Source organism: Hippocampus comes, unplaced genomic scaffold (genome assembly GCF_001891065.2).
Source record: "Hippocampus comes isolate QL1 unplaced genomic scaffold, H_comes_QL1_v1.1 scaffold68, whole genome shotgun sequence".
NCBI lineage: Eukaryota > Metazoa > Chordata > Actinopteri > Syngnathiformes > Syngnathidae > Hippocampus > Hippocampus comes.
In genome coordinates, this window is record NW_017805625.1 from 6,925,796 (window position 1) to 6,945,052 (window position 19,257).

The following is a 19,257-nucleotide window of genomic DNA, read 5'->3' on the forward strand; positions in this document are numbered from 1 at the left end:
GTGGGGGGGGGGAAGGTGAAGACGTTTTTGTTTTAGCTCAGTGTTAAAAATTTGTTTCGGAATACATCAATCCATCTCTGATTAAAACTAAAGGGATGCATTGAGTAGTTTAACCTGTTTAATGATTTAGTTTGAATAGCTTTTGATTCACCCTTTGTCTTCTTATCATTATGATTATTTTGTATAATTCTATTTACCTGTGCTGGTATCAGTTATATTTTTAGAAATTAACTTTGTTAATCATGATGGATAAATAAATACTGTACTGTAGTCAATTACTCTCACTCTTGATTTTGTCTGTTCTCAACTCTCCTTTCAGTCTGAAGTGTTTTCTCATCACTGGTGTTTCCTGACAGTATTATCAACATCAGTCACACTTGATTGATTGAGGGCGGCCCGATGATCCAGTGGTTAGCGCATCGACCTCACAGTGCACGGTTCAATTCCAGCTGCGGCCTCCCTGTGTGGAGTTTGCATGTTCTCCCCGGGCCTGCATGGGTTTTCTCCGGGTACTCCGGTTTCCTCCCACATTCCAAAAACATGCATGGCAGGCTGATTGAACACTCCAAATTGTCCCTAGGTGTGAGTGTGAACACGGATGGTTGTTCATCTCTGTGCCCTGCGATTGGCTGGCAACCGGTTCAGGGTGTCCCCGGCCTACTGCCAGAAGAGAGCTGGGATAGGCTCCAGCACCCCCTGCGACCCTTGTGAGGATAAAGCGGTTGAAAAAATGGATGGATGGATGGATGATTGATTGATTCACTTCAAGTCAAACAACTGCTGTGTAACCAAAATTTTATTTTATGTATTTATTGTGCCTTTTTTATTGTGCCACAGCATGAGAGGAGAGAAATTTCCATTTATGAGGGATTAAAGTGCAACCACCACAATTTTAAACAACCTGTCACCTATCGGGCCCGGTGCTATTTAACCATTGTTATTAGCCTTTCTTATCTGATAAAATTGAATATAAAAGGAGGTACTAGTTTAACCAAGCGAGTATGAGACCAGACCGTTGTTCATGCATGTTACCATGAATGCGTCAAGAAGCTTACGAGTGCGTCTGCCAGCATTGGTGTTGGTGTTAGAAGTGGTCATCCTGACTCTTTATGCTGTCTTTGTCACTTATGACGACAATGCCAACGCCAAGCTGCAAAGCAACGAGACCAACCCGATGGACAACAGCGTGTATCGCGACTATCCTTTCTTCGCTGACGTCCAAGTGATGATCTTCGTAGGCTTCGGCTGCCTGTTGGCCTTCTGCCGATTCTACGGTTTCAGCGGAATGGTTTTCAACTTTCTGACGGCCACCTTTGCAATCCAGTGGGCGATCGTCATCCAAGGCTTCTTCCAGTTTTACCACGAAGGGAAAATTCACCTTGGCGTTATCAACCTGCTCTACGCGGAGTTTGCATGCGCTGTGGTGCTTATCTCCTTCGGGGCCGTGCTCGGGAAGACCAGCCCGGTGCAGCTCCTGGTGATGGCTTTGCTGGAGATCCCCGTGTTTGCCGTGACAGAGTGGGCCGTGTTGAAATACATCCGCATAAACGATGCCGGTGGCAGCATTCTTATTCACTTGTTTGCTTGCTACTTTGGTCTCGGCGTGACATTTGTGCTGTATCGGCCAGCCCTCAATAACGGCCACTCCAAAGAAATCACCAGCTACCATTCGGACATCCTCTCTGTCATGGGAACCTTGTTCCTCTGGGTGTTCTGGCCCTCATTCAACTCTGCTCTCACCTTAAAAGGTGACGATCAACACAGAGCAATCCTGCACACTTTTATCGGCCTGAGCTCATCCACTCTCACTGCATTTGCACTTTCTACAGTGTTCAATAAGAGAGGCAAGCTCACAATGGCCGATATCCAGAATGTGACTTTGGCAGGTGGCGTGACAGTTGGAGCGTCAGTGGACATGATGATTTCTCCTTCGGCTGCCTACGCTTTGGGCATCATGGGCTGCACTGCTTGTTTTTTTGGATACAAGTACCTCAGCCCCTTTTTAGCACGACACATGAGGATCCAGGACCAGTGCGGCATTCACAATCTGCACGGCCTCACTGGCCTCATTTCATCCACAGCTGCCATCTGTGCCATCCTGCTAGCCACTGAGGAAACCTACGGACCCAGCATGTACCAGATCTTTTCCCACCGTGCTCCGCCCGAGGGAGACCCAAAGCTGCTGGAGCTTCAGACGCTGATCCCCGGGTTGAAGCCAGGCTTGGGGCGTACGGCGCAAGAGCAGGCTCTGTACCAAGTGGCGGCGATCTTTTCCACCATTGCAGTTTCCACTGTTGGCGGCGTGCTGACCGGTTTGGTCTTGAGGCTGCCATGCATGGCTTCCCCATCTGATGAGGACTGTTTTGATGATGAGGTGTTCTTTGATATGCCATCAGATTTTAATAGAGTGGAAGATATCAAGAACTCTATGATGATGCAATGATGGTGATGTCCATAAAAATAAATTAGCACCATGAAATAAAGGGTCTTTCCAGCCACACTTTCCGACCTTGTGAAATCATTGCTATTGTGAGACTTCAGTAATGTGATCAATGTCATCACATAACTGAATTTCACTAGTTATGAATGATAACAATGATTTCATAATAATTAAGAACAAAGGGAATTTGAGGATATTTGTAATTTCAGAAGTGTGTATCAAACTGGTAGCCCATTCGCAATCATTCATAACCAAGAAACACTTCTTAGTTTTGAAGATGTTGATGACCCCTGATCTAACAGCTAGTTATCTAATCATTTCAGTCAGAGCTGATGATCGAATAGTTTATCTAATCAATAAGGGAACTCTATCCAACCCAGCCCACATTGCAGTCACCCGTCGACGTTAACATGTGCTAAAATAATCCTTACTTTTTTTTGCTCTACGTCGTCTCACTTTTCACCTTTTTTGTATTGTGCTGTGTATCATGTTATTTTGCGCCATGTGATCATATGCAGGTGCGTCTCAATACAGTAATAGGAAAAGTTAACCGGCCAAGACTTGCCACCAGAGTGACGACAGAGGGGGAAGTGGGATGGAGGCATTAGCAGGTGAGCTAGTTAGCCGCTAGCTCGCTGGCAGTGGTTGGTGGTTAGTGGTGGTTAGTAGGCTGTTCATTTTGACCAAGGCTGAAGACAATTCAGTGCAGCGCCAAGATGTTAATATTTGAAATGCCACGGCCTCACTGGCCTCATTTCATCCACAGCTGCCATCTGCGCCATCCTGCTAGCCACTGAGGAAACCTACGGACCCAGCATGTACCAGATCTTTTCCCACCGTGCTCCGCCCGAGGGAGACCCAAAGCTGCTGGAGCTTCAGACGCTGATCCCCGGGTTGAAGCCAGGCTTGGGGCGTACGGCGCAAGAGCAGGCTCTGTACCAAGTGGCGGCGATCTTTTCCACCATTGCAGTTTCCACTGTTGGCGGCGTGCTGACCGGTTTGGTCTTGAGGCTGCCATGCATGGCTTCCCCATCTGATGAGGACTGTTTTGATGATGAGGTGTTCTTTGATATGCCATCAGATTTTAATAGAGTGGAAGATATCAAGAACTCTATGATGATGCAATGATGGTGATGTCCATAAAAATAAATTAGCACCATGAAATAAAGGGTCTTTCCAGCCACACCAATGCTTCACTGCCATTCTGTTGGTAAATATGAGTCATTTATTGTGTGATCTTTTGCGACAGTCGATTTTATGATGTCAATCATTGTGACTGTTATTTCAATTGATTTCATACATTTTTAAAGTAAAGGTGCAGACTTTTTTTTTCCAAACACGTCTACATCAAACAAAATATTTTCGTTGCATCAGTCATCATTTTTATATGTCAACGATGTTGACTAAAACTAGGCAGAGGAGCAGTATAGCACATATGTGCACACCGTTTGAAGATTGCATGACTAATTTTTCACAGTAATGTCACTTTGATCATCAGTAGCCTACTTCTTTTGATGAAAAGTGGCTGCTTTTCATCCGCTTCTGTAAGGTGGTTCCACCGTGTGTGATATTAATGTACTGTATGCTTTGCCACCCGACTTACAAACTAAATTTGAATGTTCAAAAAATGACAACCTGTACTATCACGCAATTTAAGTCGTTGATTGGTTTCATAGTCCAACAATCTGTAAGCTGTAAATAAAAGCCTAAACACTGCTGAGTTTGATTTGTCCAGAGAATGAATATCCAACATATAATATATTAGAGTATTGCACAGTTGCAAGCAAAGCTGTCAGTCTATGTTGTACTTTAAATTACTTCAATATTCACTTAATCTAGATAAGCTTCGAGAGGATTTAAAAATCTAACAAGAAGAAACAACAGCTACCGCGAGTATTATAGCTAAGTGCTGTTGATACAATTTTAAGAGTTTACAATTTTCCCGATCAACGTTTGTTACTGTCTATAATCCAGCACCAGTTCACACTTAAGGCTCACGTGTAGCCTGTTGTAAAAAATACGTCACCAGGGATGGGACATTGTGATTTCCCAGGAATGTTGCCGAATCACTTAAATAATCATTGAAAAACATAAACACTCGCATATATCAATTGAAATAAATTATCTGTTTCCGACCTTGTGAAATCATTGCTATTGTGAGACTTCAGTAATGTGATCAATGTCATCACATAACTGAATTTCACTAGTTATGAATGATAACAATGATTTCATAATAATTAAGAACAAAGGGAATTTGAGGATATTTGTAATTTCAGAAGTGTGTATCAAACTGGTAGGCCATTCGCAATCATTCATAACCAAGAAACGCTTCTTAGTTTAGAAGATGTTGATGACCCCTGATCTAACAGCTAGTTATCTAATCATTTCAGTCAGAGCTGATGATCGAATAGTTTATCTAATCAATAAGGGAACTCTATCCAACCCAGCCCACATTGCAGTCACCCGTCGACGTTAACATGTGCTAAAATAATCCTTACTTTTTTTTGCTCTACGTCGTCTCACTTTTCACCTTTTTTGTATTGTGCTGTGTATCATGTTATTTTGCGCCATGTGATCATATGCAGGTGCGTCTCAATACAGTAATAGGAAAAGTTAACCGGCCAAGACTTGCCACCAGAGTGACGACAGAGGGGGAAGTGGGATGGAGGCATTAGCAGGTGAGCTAGTTAGCCGCTAGCTCGCTGGCAGTGGTTGGTGGTTAGTGGTGGTTAGTAGGCTGTTCATTTTGACCAAGGCTGAAGACAATTCAGTGCAGCGCCAAGATGTTAATATTTGAAATGCATGTAGTTATTCATACAGAAATGATATTTGGTTTTGTGGTTCATCCAATATTTAACCATTTATCACTTGAGAATGTTTACCTTTTGAAAAATGAGAGGCTAGTGTATGAAACGAGTCAACTGTTGTTGGCTTCATGTTTTATGTGGCTTCCCCATCTGATGAGGACTGTTTTGATGATGAGGTGTTCTTTGATATGCCATCAGATTTTAATAGAGTGGAAGATATCAAGAACTCTATGATGATGCAATGATGGTGATGTCCATAAAAATAAATTAGCACCATGAAATCAAAGGTCTTTGCAGCCACACCAATGCTTCACTGCCATTCTGTTGGTAAATATGAGTCATTTATTGTGTGATCTTTTGCGACAGTCGATTTTATGATGTCAATCATTGTGACTGTTATTTCAATTGATTTCATACATTTTTAAAGTAAAGGTGCAGACTTTTTTTTTCCAAACACGTCTACATCAAACAAAATATTTTCGTTGCATCAGTCATCATTTTTATATGTCAACGATGTTGACTAAAACTAGGCAGAGGAGCAGTATAGCACATATGTGCACACCGTTTGAAGATTGCATGACTAATTTTTCACAGTAATGTCACTTTGATCATCAGTAGCCTACTTCTTTTGATGAAAAGTGGCTGCTTTTCATCCGCTTCTGTAAGGTGGTTCCACCGTGTGTGATATTAATGTACTGTATGCTTTGCCACCCGACTTACAAACTAAATTTGAATGTTCAAAAAATGACAACCTGTACTATCACGCAATTTAAGTCGTTGATTGGTTTCATAGTCCAACAATCTGTAAGCTGTAAATAAAAGCCTAAACACTGCTGAGTTTGATTTGTCCAGAGAATGAATATCCAACATATAATATATTAGAGTATTGCACAGTTGCCAGCAAAGCTGTCAGTCTATGTTGTACTTGAAATTACTTCAATATTCACTTAATCTAGATAAGCTTCGAGAGGATTTAAAAATCTAACAAGAAGAAACAACAGCTACCGCGAGTATTATAGCTAAGTGCTGTTGATACAATTTTAAGAGTTTACAATTTTCCCGATCAACGTTTGTTACTGTCTATAATCCAGCACCAGTTCACACTTAAGGCTCACGTGTAGCCTGTTGTAAAAAATACGTCACCAGGGATGGGACATTGTGATTTCCCAGGAATGTTGCCGAATCACTTAAATAATCATTGAAAAACATAAACACTCGCATATATCAATTGAAATAAATTATCTGTTTCCGACCTTGTGAAATCATTGCTATTGTGAGACTTCAGTAATGTGATCAATGTCATCACATAACTGAATTTCACTAGTTATGAATGATAACAATGATTTCATAATAATTAAGAACAAAGGGAATTTGAGGATATTTGTAATTTCAGAAGTGTGTATCAAACTGGTAGGCCATTCGCAATCATTCATAACCAAGAAACGCTTCTTAGTTTAGAAGATGTTGATGACCCCTGATCTAACAGCTAGTTATCTAATCATTTCAGTCAGAGCTGATGATCGAATAGTTTATCTAATCAATAAGGGAACTCTATCCAACCCAGCCCACATTGCAGTCACCCGTCGACGTTAACATGTGCTAAAATAATCCTTACTTTTTTTTGCTCTACGTCGTCTCACTTTTCACCTTTTTTGTATTGTGCTGTGTATCATGTTATTTTGCGCCATGTGATCATATGCAGGTGCGTCTCGATAATCGGAAAAGTTACCCGGCCAAGACTTGGCACCAGTGTGACGACGGAGTGGGAAATGGGATGGAGGTATTAGCAGGTGAGCTAGTTAGCTCGCTGGCGGTGGTTGGTCGTTAGTGGGCTGTTCATTTTAACCAAGGTTGAAGAGAATTTTCAGTGCAGCGCCAAGATGTTAATATTTGAAATGCACGTAGTTATTCACACAGAAATGATATTTGGTTTTGAGGTTCATCCAATATTTAATCATTTATTACTTGAGAATGTTCACCTTTTGAAAAATGAGAGGCTAGTGTATTAAACGAGTCAACTGTTGTTGGCTTCATGTTTTATGTAAATGTTGACTAAGTGGAAAATGAATAATTGAATGATAGTGCTACCAACAAACACAACATAAATTGAGCGACATGCGTAGTTGAAATTGTTGACTGGTTAGCATGACTGCCTTACAGTTTCAAGTTTGTGGGTTTAAAATCATGACTCTGTTCTTCCTGTGGAGAGTTTGCATCTTGAAATTTTGGTTCACCAGTGTCAACTAAATTAGATTCTATTTGACAAACATGAAATGAATGCAAGAAAGCGTAACTGAATGCACGTCTTGCGTCTGCAAAAGCACATTTTCTTTTCAAGTAACAACATGAAAACAAATATAGATGTTTTTTTTTTTTTTAGGTGGACTGTGGACACGTCGAGAAAATCATGCTCATGAAATGAATTGTTTTTTGAGTGAAAATGGCGTAAATGCTTGTTTCTGCTAATAATTGATTTCCTATTGAAGTTAATTGTCATTCAAAATTCTGCAGCGTAATGGGGATCATCAACCTGGTTAAACATTGGCTACACTGCAGGTGATGACAAAATGCGATTGCCAAGATTTCAGTAGCGGGGTTTAGATACAGTACGTGGAGAAATAACGGAATGTACTCAAGGTGGTACACATGAAATACAATGAAAAGCAACACATGTAATAGACTGAAAATCAAACATTGCACAAGAGCAGATTCCAATAAGACAGTCGTTGTAGTAAGATTTTCTACTGATTATTAAGTGTTTTAAAAATGCGTAACTAGTAATAAATGTGTGTTGATTATTTAAAACTATTGTTGGTCCTATAAAAGTGTGTGCGTGCGTCTGTGTGCGCGCGCGCGCGCGCATTGTTATTGCAATCAGCGTCGATCCTGTCGTGGGATCATCAATCTGGTTAAACATTGGCTGCACTGCAGGTGATGGCAACCGCATTTTGCCACAAGATTTCAGTAGCGGGGTTTAGATACAGTACGTGACAACATGAAAACAAATATAGATGTTTTTTTTTTTTTTAGGTGGACTGTGGACACGTCGAGAAAATCATGCTCATGAAATGAATTGTTTTTTGAGTGAAAATGGCGTAAATGCTTGTTTCTGCTAATAATTGATTTCCTATTGAAGTTAATTGTCATTCAAAATTCTGCAGCGTAATGGGGATCATCAACCTGGTTAAACATTGGCTACACTGCAGGTGATGACAAAATGCGATTGCCAAGATTTCAGTAGCGGGGTTTAGATACAGTACGTGGAGAAGTAACGGAATGTACTCAAGGTGGTACACATGAAATACAATGAAAAGCAACACATGTAATAGACTGAAAATCAAACATTGCACAACAACAGATTCCAATAAGACAGTCGTTGTAGTAAGATTTTCTACTGATTATTAAGTGTTTTAAAAATGCGTAACTAGTAATAAATGTGTGTTGATTATTTAAAACTATTGTTGGTCCTATAAAAGTGTGTGCGTGCGTCTGTGTGCGCGCGCGCGCGCGCATTGTTATTGCAATCAGCGTCGATCCTGTCGTCTGTTACATCACATGCAGTACTGACCGTTTATTTAAAAAAAACTACGCCTTCTTCAATGTTTAAAATAAGCGTGCGTTTGTGCGTCTGTGTGCGCGCATAGTTATTGCAATCAGCATCGATCCTGTTGTCTCAGTTACATCACATGCAGTCCTGACCGTTTATTGAAAAAAAAACTACGCCTTCTTCAATGTTTAAAATAACTGCATTTAAAGAATGATCAACGGCGCCATCTAGTGACTGAAGGCTGGGGTTTCAAACCTGTCAGTACTCCTTTAACTAACTGACGTAGTTTTCGCATTGGATTTGGTGTGCTTGGTTGGCACAGAAGCGCATACATCTGCACAATGAGCGATGCTTTTGTCTTCCTCTCTCAACTCATCTAACTGAAGCACAACTGAGTACAGTATTGAATCTGAAGAGAGCTGCAAGCAGGCTGAGTCTTTCGGGGCCTTTAGGCTCGGGTTTGCTCATAGTTTGTAGTTTGTGGCTCGGAGAATGACGGTATTCTTTGAACAATCACTGTGCAAATTCCATATGCTGTATGGTTGTTGTTTCTTCTTTGCCAGAACATTACATAATATTCCAGACTTAATCACAGCCTGAGTAGATTGCCATTACATGTTGGAAATTCATTGGCCAAGTGAAACTCACAGCCAAACTAGATTAGTGTTTGTACTTTTATTAAAAAGCTTGCTGATAGTTCTTGTGATAACGGGCTAACCTAATCAATAACTTAACTTGTGTGGCAGTACAAAACACTTTTTCAACATTCAGTTTTAGTTTCTAGGTCAGGTACCAATGCATACATTATTATCTCACACAGTGATGTTACCTTTCAGAAACAGATGATAAGCAACCGCTTTCATCAAAGGAAATGGGCTACTGTTGAAAACATGGTTAAACGAACAATTTTCACGTTCACTCTCTGTTTTATTGATAATTTGATAAATTCATCAAATTATAATATTTAATGAGAAAAACGACTTACAAATTAAATCAATACATTTGAGTCACCACATTTTGGGGAAAATGTGTGAATGACTGTAATAAGCCTCACTCGATTAATGTATTCATGTTTTTAACAATGTTTGGTCTGAAGGCGGCAAGTGGAGAAATCGTGGCGGAAATAATCCCACAATGCATTGCACTGCCCACGTATGCAAACAGGAACATGGCTGCCGGTGTTTGACTGAGCTGCAGTCCATTTTTATTTATTTCTGTCGGCCTGACAGCCCTCTAAAGTTGCCTCTTCATACTTGATTTACATCTGCGACAGAAGTGGAGCGTTTGTGGTGTATTTTTACCGCATCTTCTGACAACGGTGTTTTTTGTTGCTCGTCAAGCAAACAGGTAAGAGTTAGTTCGCTCGATAGCTCACCGGCTAACTTAGCCCGATCGGTGTTTGTCGTCGAAATCAGAAACAGTATTGACGATTCCATTTTTTGAGAAAAATCTCAAAACAAGTGACATTTCCTTAAACGTTGAGAACAAACACGCTGTACGGTAAGCTTTGATAGAGTCGGTTCAAATCGGACAATCCCATGCTCATTTGTGACGTGAGTTTCTACTTTTTTCTGTTCTGTACTAATAACAATTCTATTAGGTCTGTTTGTGTAAAAATATATTTAAAATCTAAACACTGTTAAATATTAGGAGTCAGTTTATTGCCATAGCACCGTCGTGACAAATAATATCCTTCAGCACACTTGTTTGCAAATTCTTATGGCCTTGAGAAGATGACAATACGAGCAAATTATTAACGTTATTTGTAATTATAGATTTTTTTTTCCCACCACTGGATACAGCATTAACACTTCTGTAAAACCTTTTTCTTGTTCAATTTGTTTTCAGTGAATCATCATGGCCAGTCCAAGAACACGAAGAGTTTTGAAGGAAGTCAGAACTCAAGATGAAAATAATGTAAGTCCACAGAGTAACCTAGTAATGTTTAATATCTACATGGAGCTGAACCTAGCTTTGGTTTCTATATTTGTGTAAAACCAACAAACTGCCAGTAAACATAAATGCATTTCCACTTTTGGAGGTTTTCTGTTTAAAAGTGGACATACAGTGGTTTGTAACAAGTCCACACATCTTTGTTCAAAAGCCATGACAGGTTTTTGTGATTAAATAAGCCGTGAAAGAAAGGGAGTGTGGGTGACAGCAGGAGTGTGACAGAAGGGCAGCATTGACGATCTTGAAATAGCATTGTTTGAGATCACGATTTCGGTCCTAAAATGATAAATCGTTCAACCCTATCCTGATATAATGCATCTTGTTTTATTCCCCACAGCTGTGCTTTGAGTGTGGGGCGTTCAACCCTCAGTGGGTTAGTGTGACCTATGGAATCTGGATATGTTTGGAATGTTCTGGAAAACACAGGGGCTTGGGAGTACATCTCAGGTAGAGAAAAATTATGTCTTGTTTTGAGAGATGAGGGAAACATTTTCCAACTTTGAACTCAATTCATGATTCAGTACCCTTTAATTGACACACTCTTAAACGATCATAATGCATGTGACGTAACAGTTAATAAAATGTAAATGATTAAAACAAAAATCTTGTTCTTATTTTTTTTTACATTTTTATTTCATCTAAAATATTTCTCAAAATTTGTCATAGTCTGTGGGGAAACATCTCTGTTCTGTTTGCAGTTTTGTACGTTCTGTCACTATGGACAAGTGGAAAGATATTGAGCTTGAGAAGATGAAAGCAGGAGGGAATGGCAAATTTCGTTTATTTCTGGAACTCCAAGATGATTACAATCCCAACTGGACCTTACAGGAGAAGTACAACAGCCGAGCTGCTGCGCTCTTTCAGGACAAGGTGAGCTCTGCAGGAAACTACGGCCTGGTGAAGGACCCCACTTCCTATATAGACTGCTTAATCACAGTCCAAAATGATTCACAATCTGGCCAAATTTGGGGTAAATTAGTAATTTAGTTTTGCTTTGTGTAATCAGTGTGTTATTGCTGCAGATGAAACAGGAACGTAGTAAGACATTAACTCTTATTTCCCCATGCCGTATAAATACGTCAAGAAAAGCCACTACGCTCCGAACCATGCCGTATAAATACGTCAAGAAAAGCCACTACGGCCGCCCAAAAAATACAAAATAAATAAAGATAATGGAGATTATTATTTGTAATGCATCTTCAATTTTTTTTTTTCTCTCAATTTTGTGTAACATTTCCAGCCCGAAGACATCCATTCACACACTTGACCTAAAAATGTGTCCATGGTCAAATCATTTTGGTCTTAACTGGAATGAATATTTGATGTCATCCTATTAAAACATAAAAAACCCACATTCTCTTGTTCATGTCTTCATCAGGTTGCCACTGAAGCCGAGGGGAAGGAATGGTCTATTGAAACATCATCTGCTAAAAACTGGGCATCCCCTCAACCTAAAAGCAGCCTTTCATCCTCGCATCGGTAAGACTCAAAGGAAGCTTCGGTATGATCCAGCAAATGACTCGTCATTACCGTTGTGAATGTACGCCACAGTTCCGGGGGATCAGGAGCGAACTCTGCAACATCTGGTGATAAAGCATTTGAAGACTGGTTGAGTGATGACGTCAACTCTTATCAGAGGTAATAACTTGATCGTCCTCTCAATGATTGTTCAATTTTTTTCCTTCTTTTTAATAAATTTAAAAACTCTTGTTCAGTGGAGGTGGCTACAGTGGAAATCAAGAGAATCGCTATGTTGGCTTTGGCAACACAGTGACCCCAGAGAAGAAGGAGGATGACTTCATAAATAATGCTATGTCCTCCATTTATTCAGTAAGACACATAGTCACATTTTCTTTGTCCGTCTGAGATTTTCATTTCTCCTGCTGCCGTTGTGTTTTGCAGGGTTGGAGCAATTTCACTGTTGGGGCCACCAAGTTTGCTTCAATTGCAAAAGATAATGTAAGAACCCAAAATGTTCAAACTGCATTTCCAAAAGCTTCATTTCTTCATTAAGTGGCAACGTTTTGGAGGAAAGTACCTCATACATTTTCATATTTTCCATCCAGACAACCAAACTGGCAAATCAAGCAACTTTGAAGGTAAAACTGACATGGTTACTGGTGTTACCTTGAAGGTACACAACACACACTGATCACATATTGTATTATTGATATTTATTAGTACTCTGTTTTTTCATGGACTATATGCTTTATTTACTGCTTACTATTTGCCTCGTTGCGCACTTAAAATATCAAAGCATGATGCTCTACTCACTGTTAACTTTAATATCTCTTTGCCTTCTCTGGACGTAGTTAAGGGGCTATAAGGCGCCCCCAGAACCGGTAAAGCAAGAAATGAGCGCATGACACTTTTTCCTGCATCATGTTTGTAAAAATGTGGTGTGATTTTAATTTTCTTGAGGAAAAAAAAATGGCCGCATGAGAAGTTGTCCTGCCTTGTGTGTGTATTTGTTAAGTGTCGTTTTATTTTGGGATTCTTCTGCTTGCAAGATTCACATTTTGTGCTCGAGACGTTTCACAAACGGTGGCTGTCACATGTGGGTTGTTTGTTGGCTTTTGCGTCATAAAGTATGCGCTATGAGTATATGGATAACTTACGGTAAATAATACATTTTTAGTCTTCTCATCAGTCACTGTATTAACAGATGGGAAAAAGGAAAAACGACAGTGTATAATAGACTTCTACCGCAATGTGTTATCCATTGATGCATGACAGTTCAGTTTTTTTTTTTTTTGTGCTGTCAAAGAGTAATGGTACACACACAAGAATATCATTTTAACCCACCGTTAACTATATTTTCAAAATGGTTAAGTCAAAGGGAATCCTAAATCTATGTTCACTCGAGCCGTCTTTGAGCCATTACACCGACTTGTTTCCTGTTCAGTGTCACCAGTCACTTCATTGCCAAGCCGTCAATAAGAAACTGTATAATTGAAGTGATTATCCCCACGCCCCTCCCCTCTTTGACTTCCAACTAGGCCACAGAGTTAGGACACACACTAAATGAGAGTGTTATCAAACCTACCCAAGAAAAGGTAACATTGATGCCTGAAGTTTTTCAATTGGTGGTGGGCTGCAGCACTTCAAAGAAAACGGCTTCAGATGTGAATGCGCTATTTTCGACAGTGCTTGCTTATCAGCTTGATGTGAACGTACATTATAAGACAAAAGCAGTGAATTAGTTCTGGTTAACCTTCCAACTGTTTTAGTGGGAGAGGGAAATTGACGTTATTTTTGTAAAATTGTAATTCCCGATCATTTTGTCCCTCTCTTCATCATTCTAGACGCCTGCTTTTATCATATCATATATGAGTTGTTTTTAAACTTATTGACAATTGTAGGAGGTCAGAGGAAGTTGGCCTTTTTATTTGCAAAACATCTTGGTTAAGTTGAGAATCTGTGACTGGACAAGCCTGTTATGCATCTATCTGTCTTTTGCCTTGTAATGTACAGTTGGCATAGTTTAACGGGCACCTGCAGCATGCACATCTCTTTTCCCTCATGCAGAATGATTGTAGCCACATTTCTTTCCAATTAACTTTTTTTTTTTTGAGGCCATTGTAATAATAAGCGCAATCTGACAAAATGATTCCTTACTACACGCTGTTCTAAATATACAGTGGATGTAAAAAAAAAAATCTACACACTCCTCTTTAAATGCCAGTTGTTTGTGACATAAAAAAGTGAGACCAAGATAAATCATTAAAAAGTCATTAATGTGACCTATGACTTGTACAGTTGTAAAAAAAAAAAAAAATCTTTTGGAGAGGGGAAGTAAAAGTAAACAACTGAGATAATGTGGTTGCACACGTGCGCACCCTCTTCTAACTGGTGTTTTGGCTGTGTTCAGAATTAACACACATTCAAACTTGGGTTTAATGGCAGTCACCACACACCTGCAATCATTTCAGTTGCCTCTGATTAACCACAAATACCGGAACTGTAAAGTCCAGCTGTTCTAGTAGGACATGCCTGATTTTTTTTTTTCTAGTCACATCTTCGAGCAGAAGCCATGGTCTGCACAGAGCATCCACGGCATCAGAGCAGTATTGTTGTTCAAAGGTATCAGACAGGAGATGGTGACTAAATTCTCGCCAAGGTAATAACAATGTCAAGAAAGTGATGACATTTCTCATCAAGTATAGAAAATATGGCACAACAGTTACATTAACAAGAAATGGACATGTGCTAAAAAAAAAAAAAAAAAAAAAAGATAAAAACACTCGACGAAAACAAGAGGTCGACACCAATAGTGAAGGAGCTGCAGGAATTTCTGGCAAGTACTGGAAATTAGTAAAGATGGAGGGAATTGCAACAAAGTATTAGTATGAGGGTGTGCATATTTATGCAAGCAAGTTACTTTTATTTTTCTTATCACCCTTAAAATATTTTGTTCTTTTTTTTCAATTCAGATTTATGGGCCACGTGTCACATAACATGGAGAAAAAGTTTGAGATGATTTCTCTTGGTCTTGCTTGTTTTTTTAACATCACCAAAATCTGGCAACGACCACGGGTTTGTGCAGACTTTTTACGTCCAGTGACTGTACTAAAAAAATGTGTTGATATGATTTGTTTCAATCCTTACAATTTGGCTCATCCAGGTGAAAGATGGCAAATTGCTAGATGAAATGACAGTCGGCATCACTGAGTTGGCAAACAAGGTAGGCTGGATGGCAGAGCTCTGCCACACCGAAGGGGCAAAACCAGTCTTGTGAGCGTGACGCAGCGCCACGACAGTAAAGGGAATAAAAAAATGACTGACTGAAAAGAAAAAAAAAAGTTACAATACTATCAATGTGCAAATATCTCGGCGGCGCACCTCCTTGTTTCCACCCTCAGAGACTGGTTTTGTTGAAGCATGTATGTATGTGTATATTAATTCTATGTACTGCTGTTTTTCTTGCTGCCATTTTTTACTCCGGTGGTGAGTATTTGTGTGTACCTTTTTTAAAAATTATCATCACCTTTTTTTTCCCCTCAAGACTGTAACAGCAGCATTATGTTCAAACGGTATTAGATCTTGAACGTGGAATTAATCAAATATGACGTTGTTACTGAATACACAAGACAACTCTGCATGTAATTGTCAACTGCATGCATATGTATTTTTGAAAATATCTTCTTACTTTTGCTGCTGTCAACTATTTAAATTTTTTTTTTTTTTTTTTTAATTTTAACTGTACTGTCTTCTTACTTTAGATGCAGGGAGCTGGTGCCAAATTGACCAATTTCTTCTCGGGAAAACCAGAAGATGGGTAATAATACATTCCATTTACCGAATTAATTGTACTTGAACGTGAATTGTATAATCTAATGATTCCTTGTGCTTAGGGCTGCTGGAGATAGCTACCAGAACATGGATGCTACCGAGGGATATCAGGGCAGTTCTAGCCAGCCTGTCTCAAAGGACTTCTGGGAAACATTTGGTAGCAACAGTTCCCTAAAGGCCAAGAAATCCCCGAGCAGTGACAGCTGGACCATCGCAGATAATTCTGCAAAGAAGAGCTCTGACAGTTGGGACAATTGGGGCTCTGACGCGGCATCCAACAACAAGCACAGCACAGAGGAGAGCTGGGAGGCCTGGGACAACAACTGGGAGAATGCAGACGGTAAGGCCAAAAAAAGTCCCACAAAACCTGCGGAGGAAACCTGGGCCAATGCAGACTGGTAGTCATCTCGAGAGCCTCGACTTCCCCACTTCTGCCTCTCTTTCGCTTGTCATCCCACTGGCACTTAAAGGGAGAGAAGCCGCTCGCCTAACTCTTCCCGTCAATCCATTCAAACGGTCGATGTTGAACAGATGCCCAAAGTTTACATGAAGTGCATGATAAAAAGTCTCATTCGTAAAAATAACAACTATATTGACTTGTTTTATATTATTGTAAATGCTCCTCCCCCACCCCACCCCCAGGGAAAACAATATCAGTGTATATAAAATCATAGTTGATTATCCTACCCCTGAAAATGGAATATAGACCTATTGGTAAATAAGCCAATGTTCATTCTGTATACTTGTGACATTGTGATACTGCTGCTCATTTCACTTCTTCAAGAAAATGATGCATGAGATTAAAAAAATAAAATAAAATCTGTAAATCATTGTAAATACAGAATGAGAGATTTGACGCAAACGTATTCAAACGCAGGGCCACATCAGTGTCCATCACATTTGAACGCTCGTGAATTCCTTTGCATACTGTCAAGGTGTTACACAAAATATTGTTTAGCAGTACAATAAAAATCATGAATATAAATGAACATTGCTACAAGCGGTTGATATTTCACGCTTGTGAACTGATCCAAATCCTTTTTGAACTCTCTAAAGCAACGCTCCACCTTCCTAAAGCTACTACGAATGATGATAGTTCATAAGATCCCTTCGTGGCTTGGTTGAAACAATTTTGTGAACGGCGATACAGTATACAATACTAACAATAACTTGGAAGTTTCTCCCAGCTATTTATTGGGGAAGAGTAAGTGCGTCTTTTTCATAAAATTTATGGTAGATTGTGCTTTTTGTACAAATGTCAAACCCAGGATGCCGTTCACTCACACGCAGCATGTCCTGTAATCATCTTAAATTGGACTTTTATGAAGTTGCACATGCTGTCCAATTCGCGTTGTTTGGGGTGTCGTCAATAGTGCACGAGGAACTGCCATTGTACTTGATCAATGTGAAATACACCTACGTTTTGGTCTACAGATGGTGAATGCTTATGTGTCACTGTCATCGCCTCTTGTTTGACTGAAAGCGACAGACATGACAAAAGTTTCATTCAAATACAACTCAGACAATGTTTACAAGTCCGGGGCAGTGTGCAACGGCACCTTTTATGATGTCGCATTTCAATCTCTCGAACAAACTTGTCATACATGTTTGTTTATGCCCTGCTAAACACCCGTTTGCTGTTTTTGCGCTCAGGTGCACTCTGGTGGCATCTTAGTGTCAAGGAAGTGTGTTGAAATGAGTTGAGGCGTTCCTTTAGCGGTGACTTGATGCTCTCTTGTGGTAGCAAGATGTAGTTACAAACCTCCTGGAGGGTGGGGGGTTCATTTACTTGCAAGTTTTTGCAGCCTTGCTGCAAATATAGAAGGTTCACTACTTTAAATTATGCATCCTGATATCGAGTATCAGTGTTATAATAATTTTAAAATCTATTATACCAGACAAACTTCGTTCTGTTTGTGGAGCTTTGTTTGGAAGAAGTCAGAGCAGTTCTTTCCAGCATTATCATACTTTGTGTAACACTTTGGAAAATACTCCCCATTTTAGTTTTTTCTCCTCCCCTGTATCCACCGAAAAGAAAACTTTATTCCATTCTGTTTCTACCTCAAACAAGAATTTACTACACAGTGTGCGTATGTGGTATGTCTTTATTATCATGTGGATTTCACGTTGTGTTAAAGCAAGACAAAATGGGACGCCGGCAACTTTGATGTGTTTCAATGTCAGTACAGTACTGTGATTTAAAAAAGAAAAAAAAAATCACTCCAAGGACAGTTGTCCTGCTGGACCTGATGTTCCTGTTTGCAAATGTCTTTCAAGCCTTAAACCGCTCTTCTTTGCTTTGTTCATGCTCACGCCAGCTTGTGAGTCTGTGCGTGTGATGCCGTGAGTTGTACATGTTTGTAAATGAACATCTCGTATCATGCGTGTTTGTGCATTGTCAAATTGAAGATCGACTGTGAGATTTATTTTTCTTCCCCTTTCATGACAGCATGATATATAGCAGATATTCGTTTCAAAACAATCTTGTCCTCTTCACGTGAGTCAAAAGCTGAAGTGAATGTCTTGGAGTAATTCGCTGAATGTGTCAAGAAACAAAATGCATCCAGGTGCTGACATAAAAACACAAGACACAATTTGCTCTACTGTATAATCTAAACCTAATTCTACATTAAAAAAAAATCTGCTCAGCAGCAATGCCTGTGAAACATAAAAAAGATGTGGTGTAAAAATTAAAACTTCCAGCTGTTGTAAAATCCTCAAAAGTTGTTTCTTTGTGTTCAAGTGCAGTTCTGTCTGCTTTCCCTCTTTTGAGTTTCGCCAACAGCACCCCATGAGGTGAGCCAGTTTTACACGCACAGGATGTGTGCCTTTTCCCTGTACGCAAGGTTTCTGTGTTGACTAAATTGTGTTGTAAATTTACTTGTATTTTGTCTGCATGGCAATGAGCACACGGGTCACTTAACCTTGTTTAAAAGAACATGTAGTCAAAACAAACAAATGCGTAACTATCTCCGTGACAGAAGTTATGTTGTGCTGACTTACTGTGCATCGGCCGCCCATACAATTGTGTTGAACATGGATCTGACGAGAGTAAATTGCCCACCTCTGCAAATTTAAGTTTAAAGAAAATGATCCCTTCAGAATGTGTGACCTCGAGTTTTAAAACAGTCAGGGTTTCAAAGTAAGGTTTGAACTGGTTGCCAGGCAATCACAAGGCTCCCACTCACACCTCGAGACCATTTGGAGTGTTCCATGAA

General features: G+C 39.8%; 2 protein-coding genes across 10 annotated transcripts; both read left to right on the plus strand.

Moving 5' to 3' along the window:
• Positions 1-737: 737 nt before the first annotated feature.
• Positions 738-6,161, plus strand: rh50 (Rh50-like protein). Its single transcript, XM_019880459.1, has 2 exons — positions 738-2,356; positions 5,406-6,161. Exons 1-2 carry the CDS (start codon positions 1,022-1,024, stop codon positions 5,490-5,492), a joined length of 1,422 nt encoding a protein of 473 aa, XP_019736018.1. The 5' UTR covers positions 738-1,021; the 3' UTR covers positions 5,493-6,161.
• Positions 6,162-9,920: 3,759 nt separating this feature from the next.
• Positions 9,921-18,670, plus strand: arfgap1 (ADP-ribosylation factor GTPase activating protein 1). 9 transcript variants are annotated; one of them, XM_019881186.1, is made up of 14 exons: positions 9,921-10,141; positions 10,643-10,711; positions 11,085-11,194; positions 11,446-11,617; positions 12,126-12,226; positions 12,299-12,385; positions 12,463-12,577; positions 12,650-12,706; positions 12,814-12,846; positions 13,060-13,089; positions 13,747-13,803; positions 15,372-15,431; positions 15,970-16,025; positions 16,102-18,670. In XM_019881186.1, the coding sequence occupies exons 2-14, from the start codon at positions 10,652-10,654 to the stop codon at positions 16,439-16,441; spliced, it is 1,278 nt and encodes a 425-aa protein (XP_019736745.1). In that variant the 5' UTR covers positions 9,921-10,141; positions 10,643-10,651; the 3' UTR covers positions 16,442-18,670. The 9 variants fall into 9 exon arrangements, with proteins under 9 accessions (XP_019736745.1, XP_019736747.1, XP_019736748.1 ...); XM_019881188.1 differs by lacking the exon at positions 15,372-15,431; XM_019881189.1 differs by lacking the exon at positions 15,372-15,431 and having other exon boundaries at positions 15,976-16,025.
• The last annotated feature ends 587 nt before the right edge of the window (positions 18,671-19,257 follow it).

What these genes read in the sequence shown, in the direction of transcription:
- arfgap1 (XM_019881186.1), top strand. Translation starts at nt 10,652, where the DNA reads ATGGCCAGTCCAAGAACACGAAGAGTTTTGAAGGAAGTCAGAACTCAA. An exon ending in AGCCTTTCATCCTCGCATCG is followed by an intron (nt 12,227 to 12,298) that starts GTAAGACTCAAA and finishes TGTACGCCACAG; the next exon opens with TTCCGGGGGATCAGGAGCGA. An exon ending in CAAATCAAGCAACTTTGAAG is followed by an intron (nt 12,847 to 13,059) that starts GTAAAACTGACA and finishes CTCTGGACGTAG; the next exon opens with TTAAGGGGCTATAAGGCGCC.
- rh50 (XM_019880459.1), top strand. Translation starts at nt 1,022, where the DNA reads ATGCATGTTACCATGAATGCGTCAAGAAGCTTACGAGTGCGTCTGCCA. An exon ending in TGGCTTCCCCATCTGATGAG is followed by an intron (nt 2,357 to 5,405) that starts GACTGTTTTGAT and finishes CCATCTGATGAG; the next exon opens with GACTGTTTTGATGATGAGGT.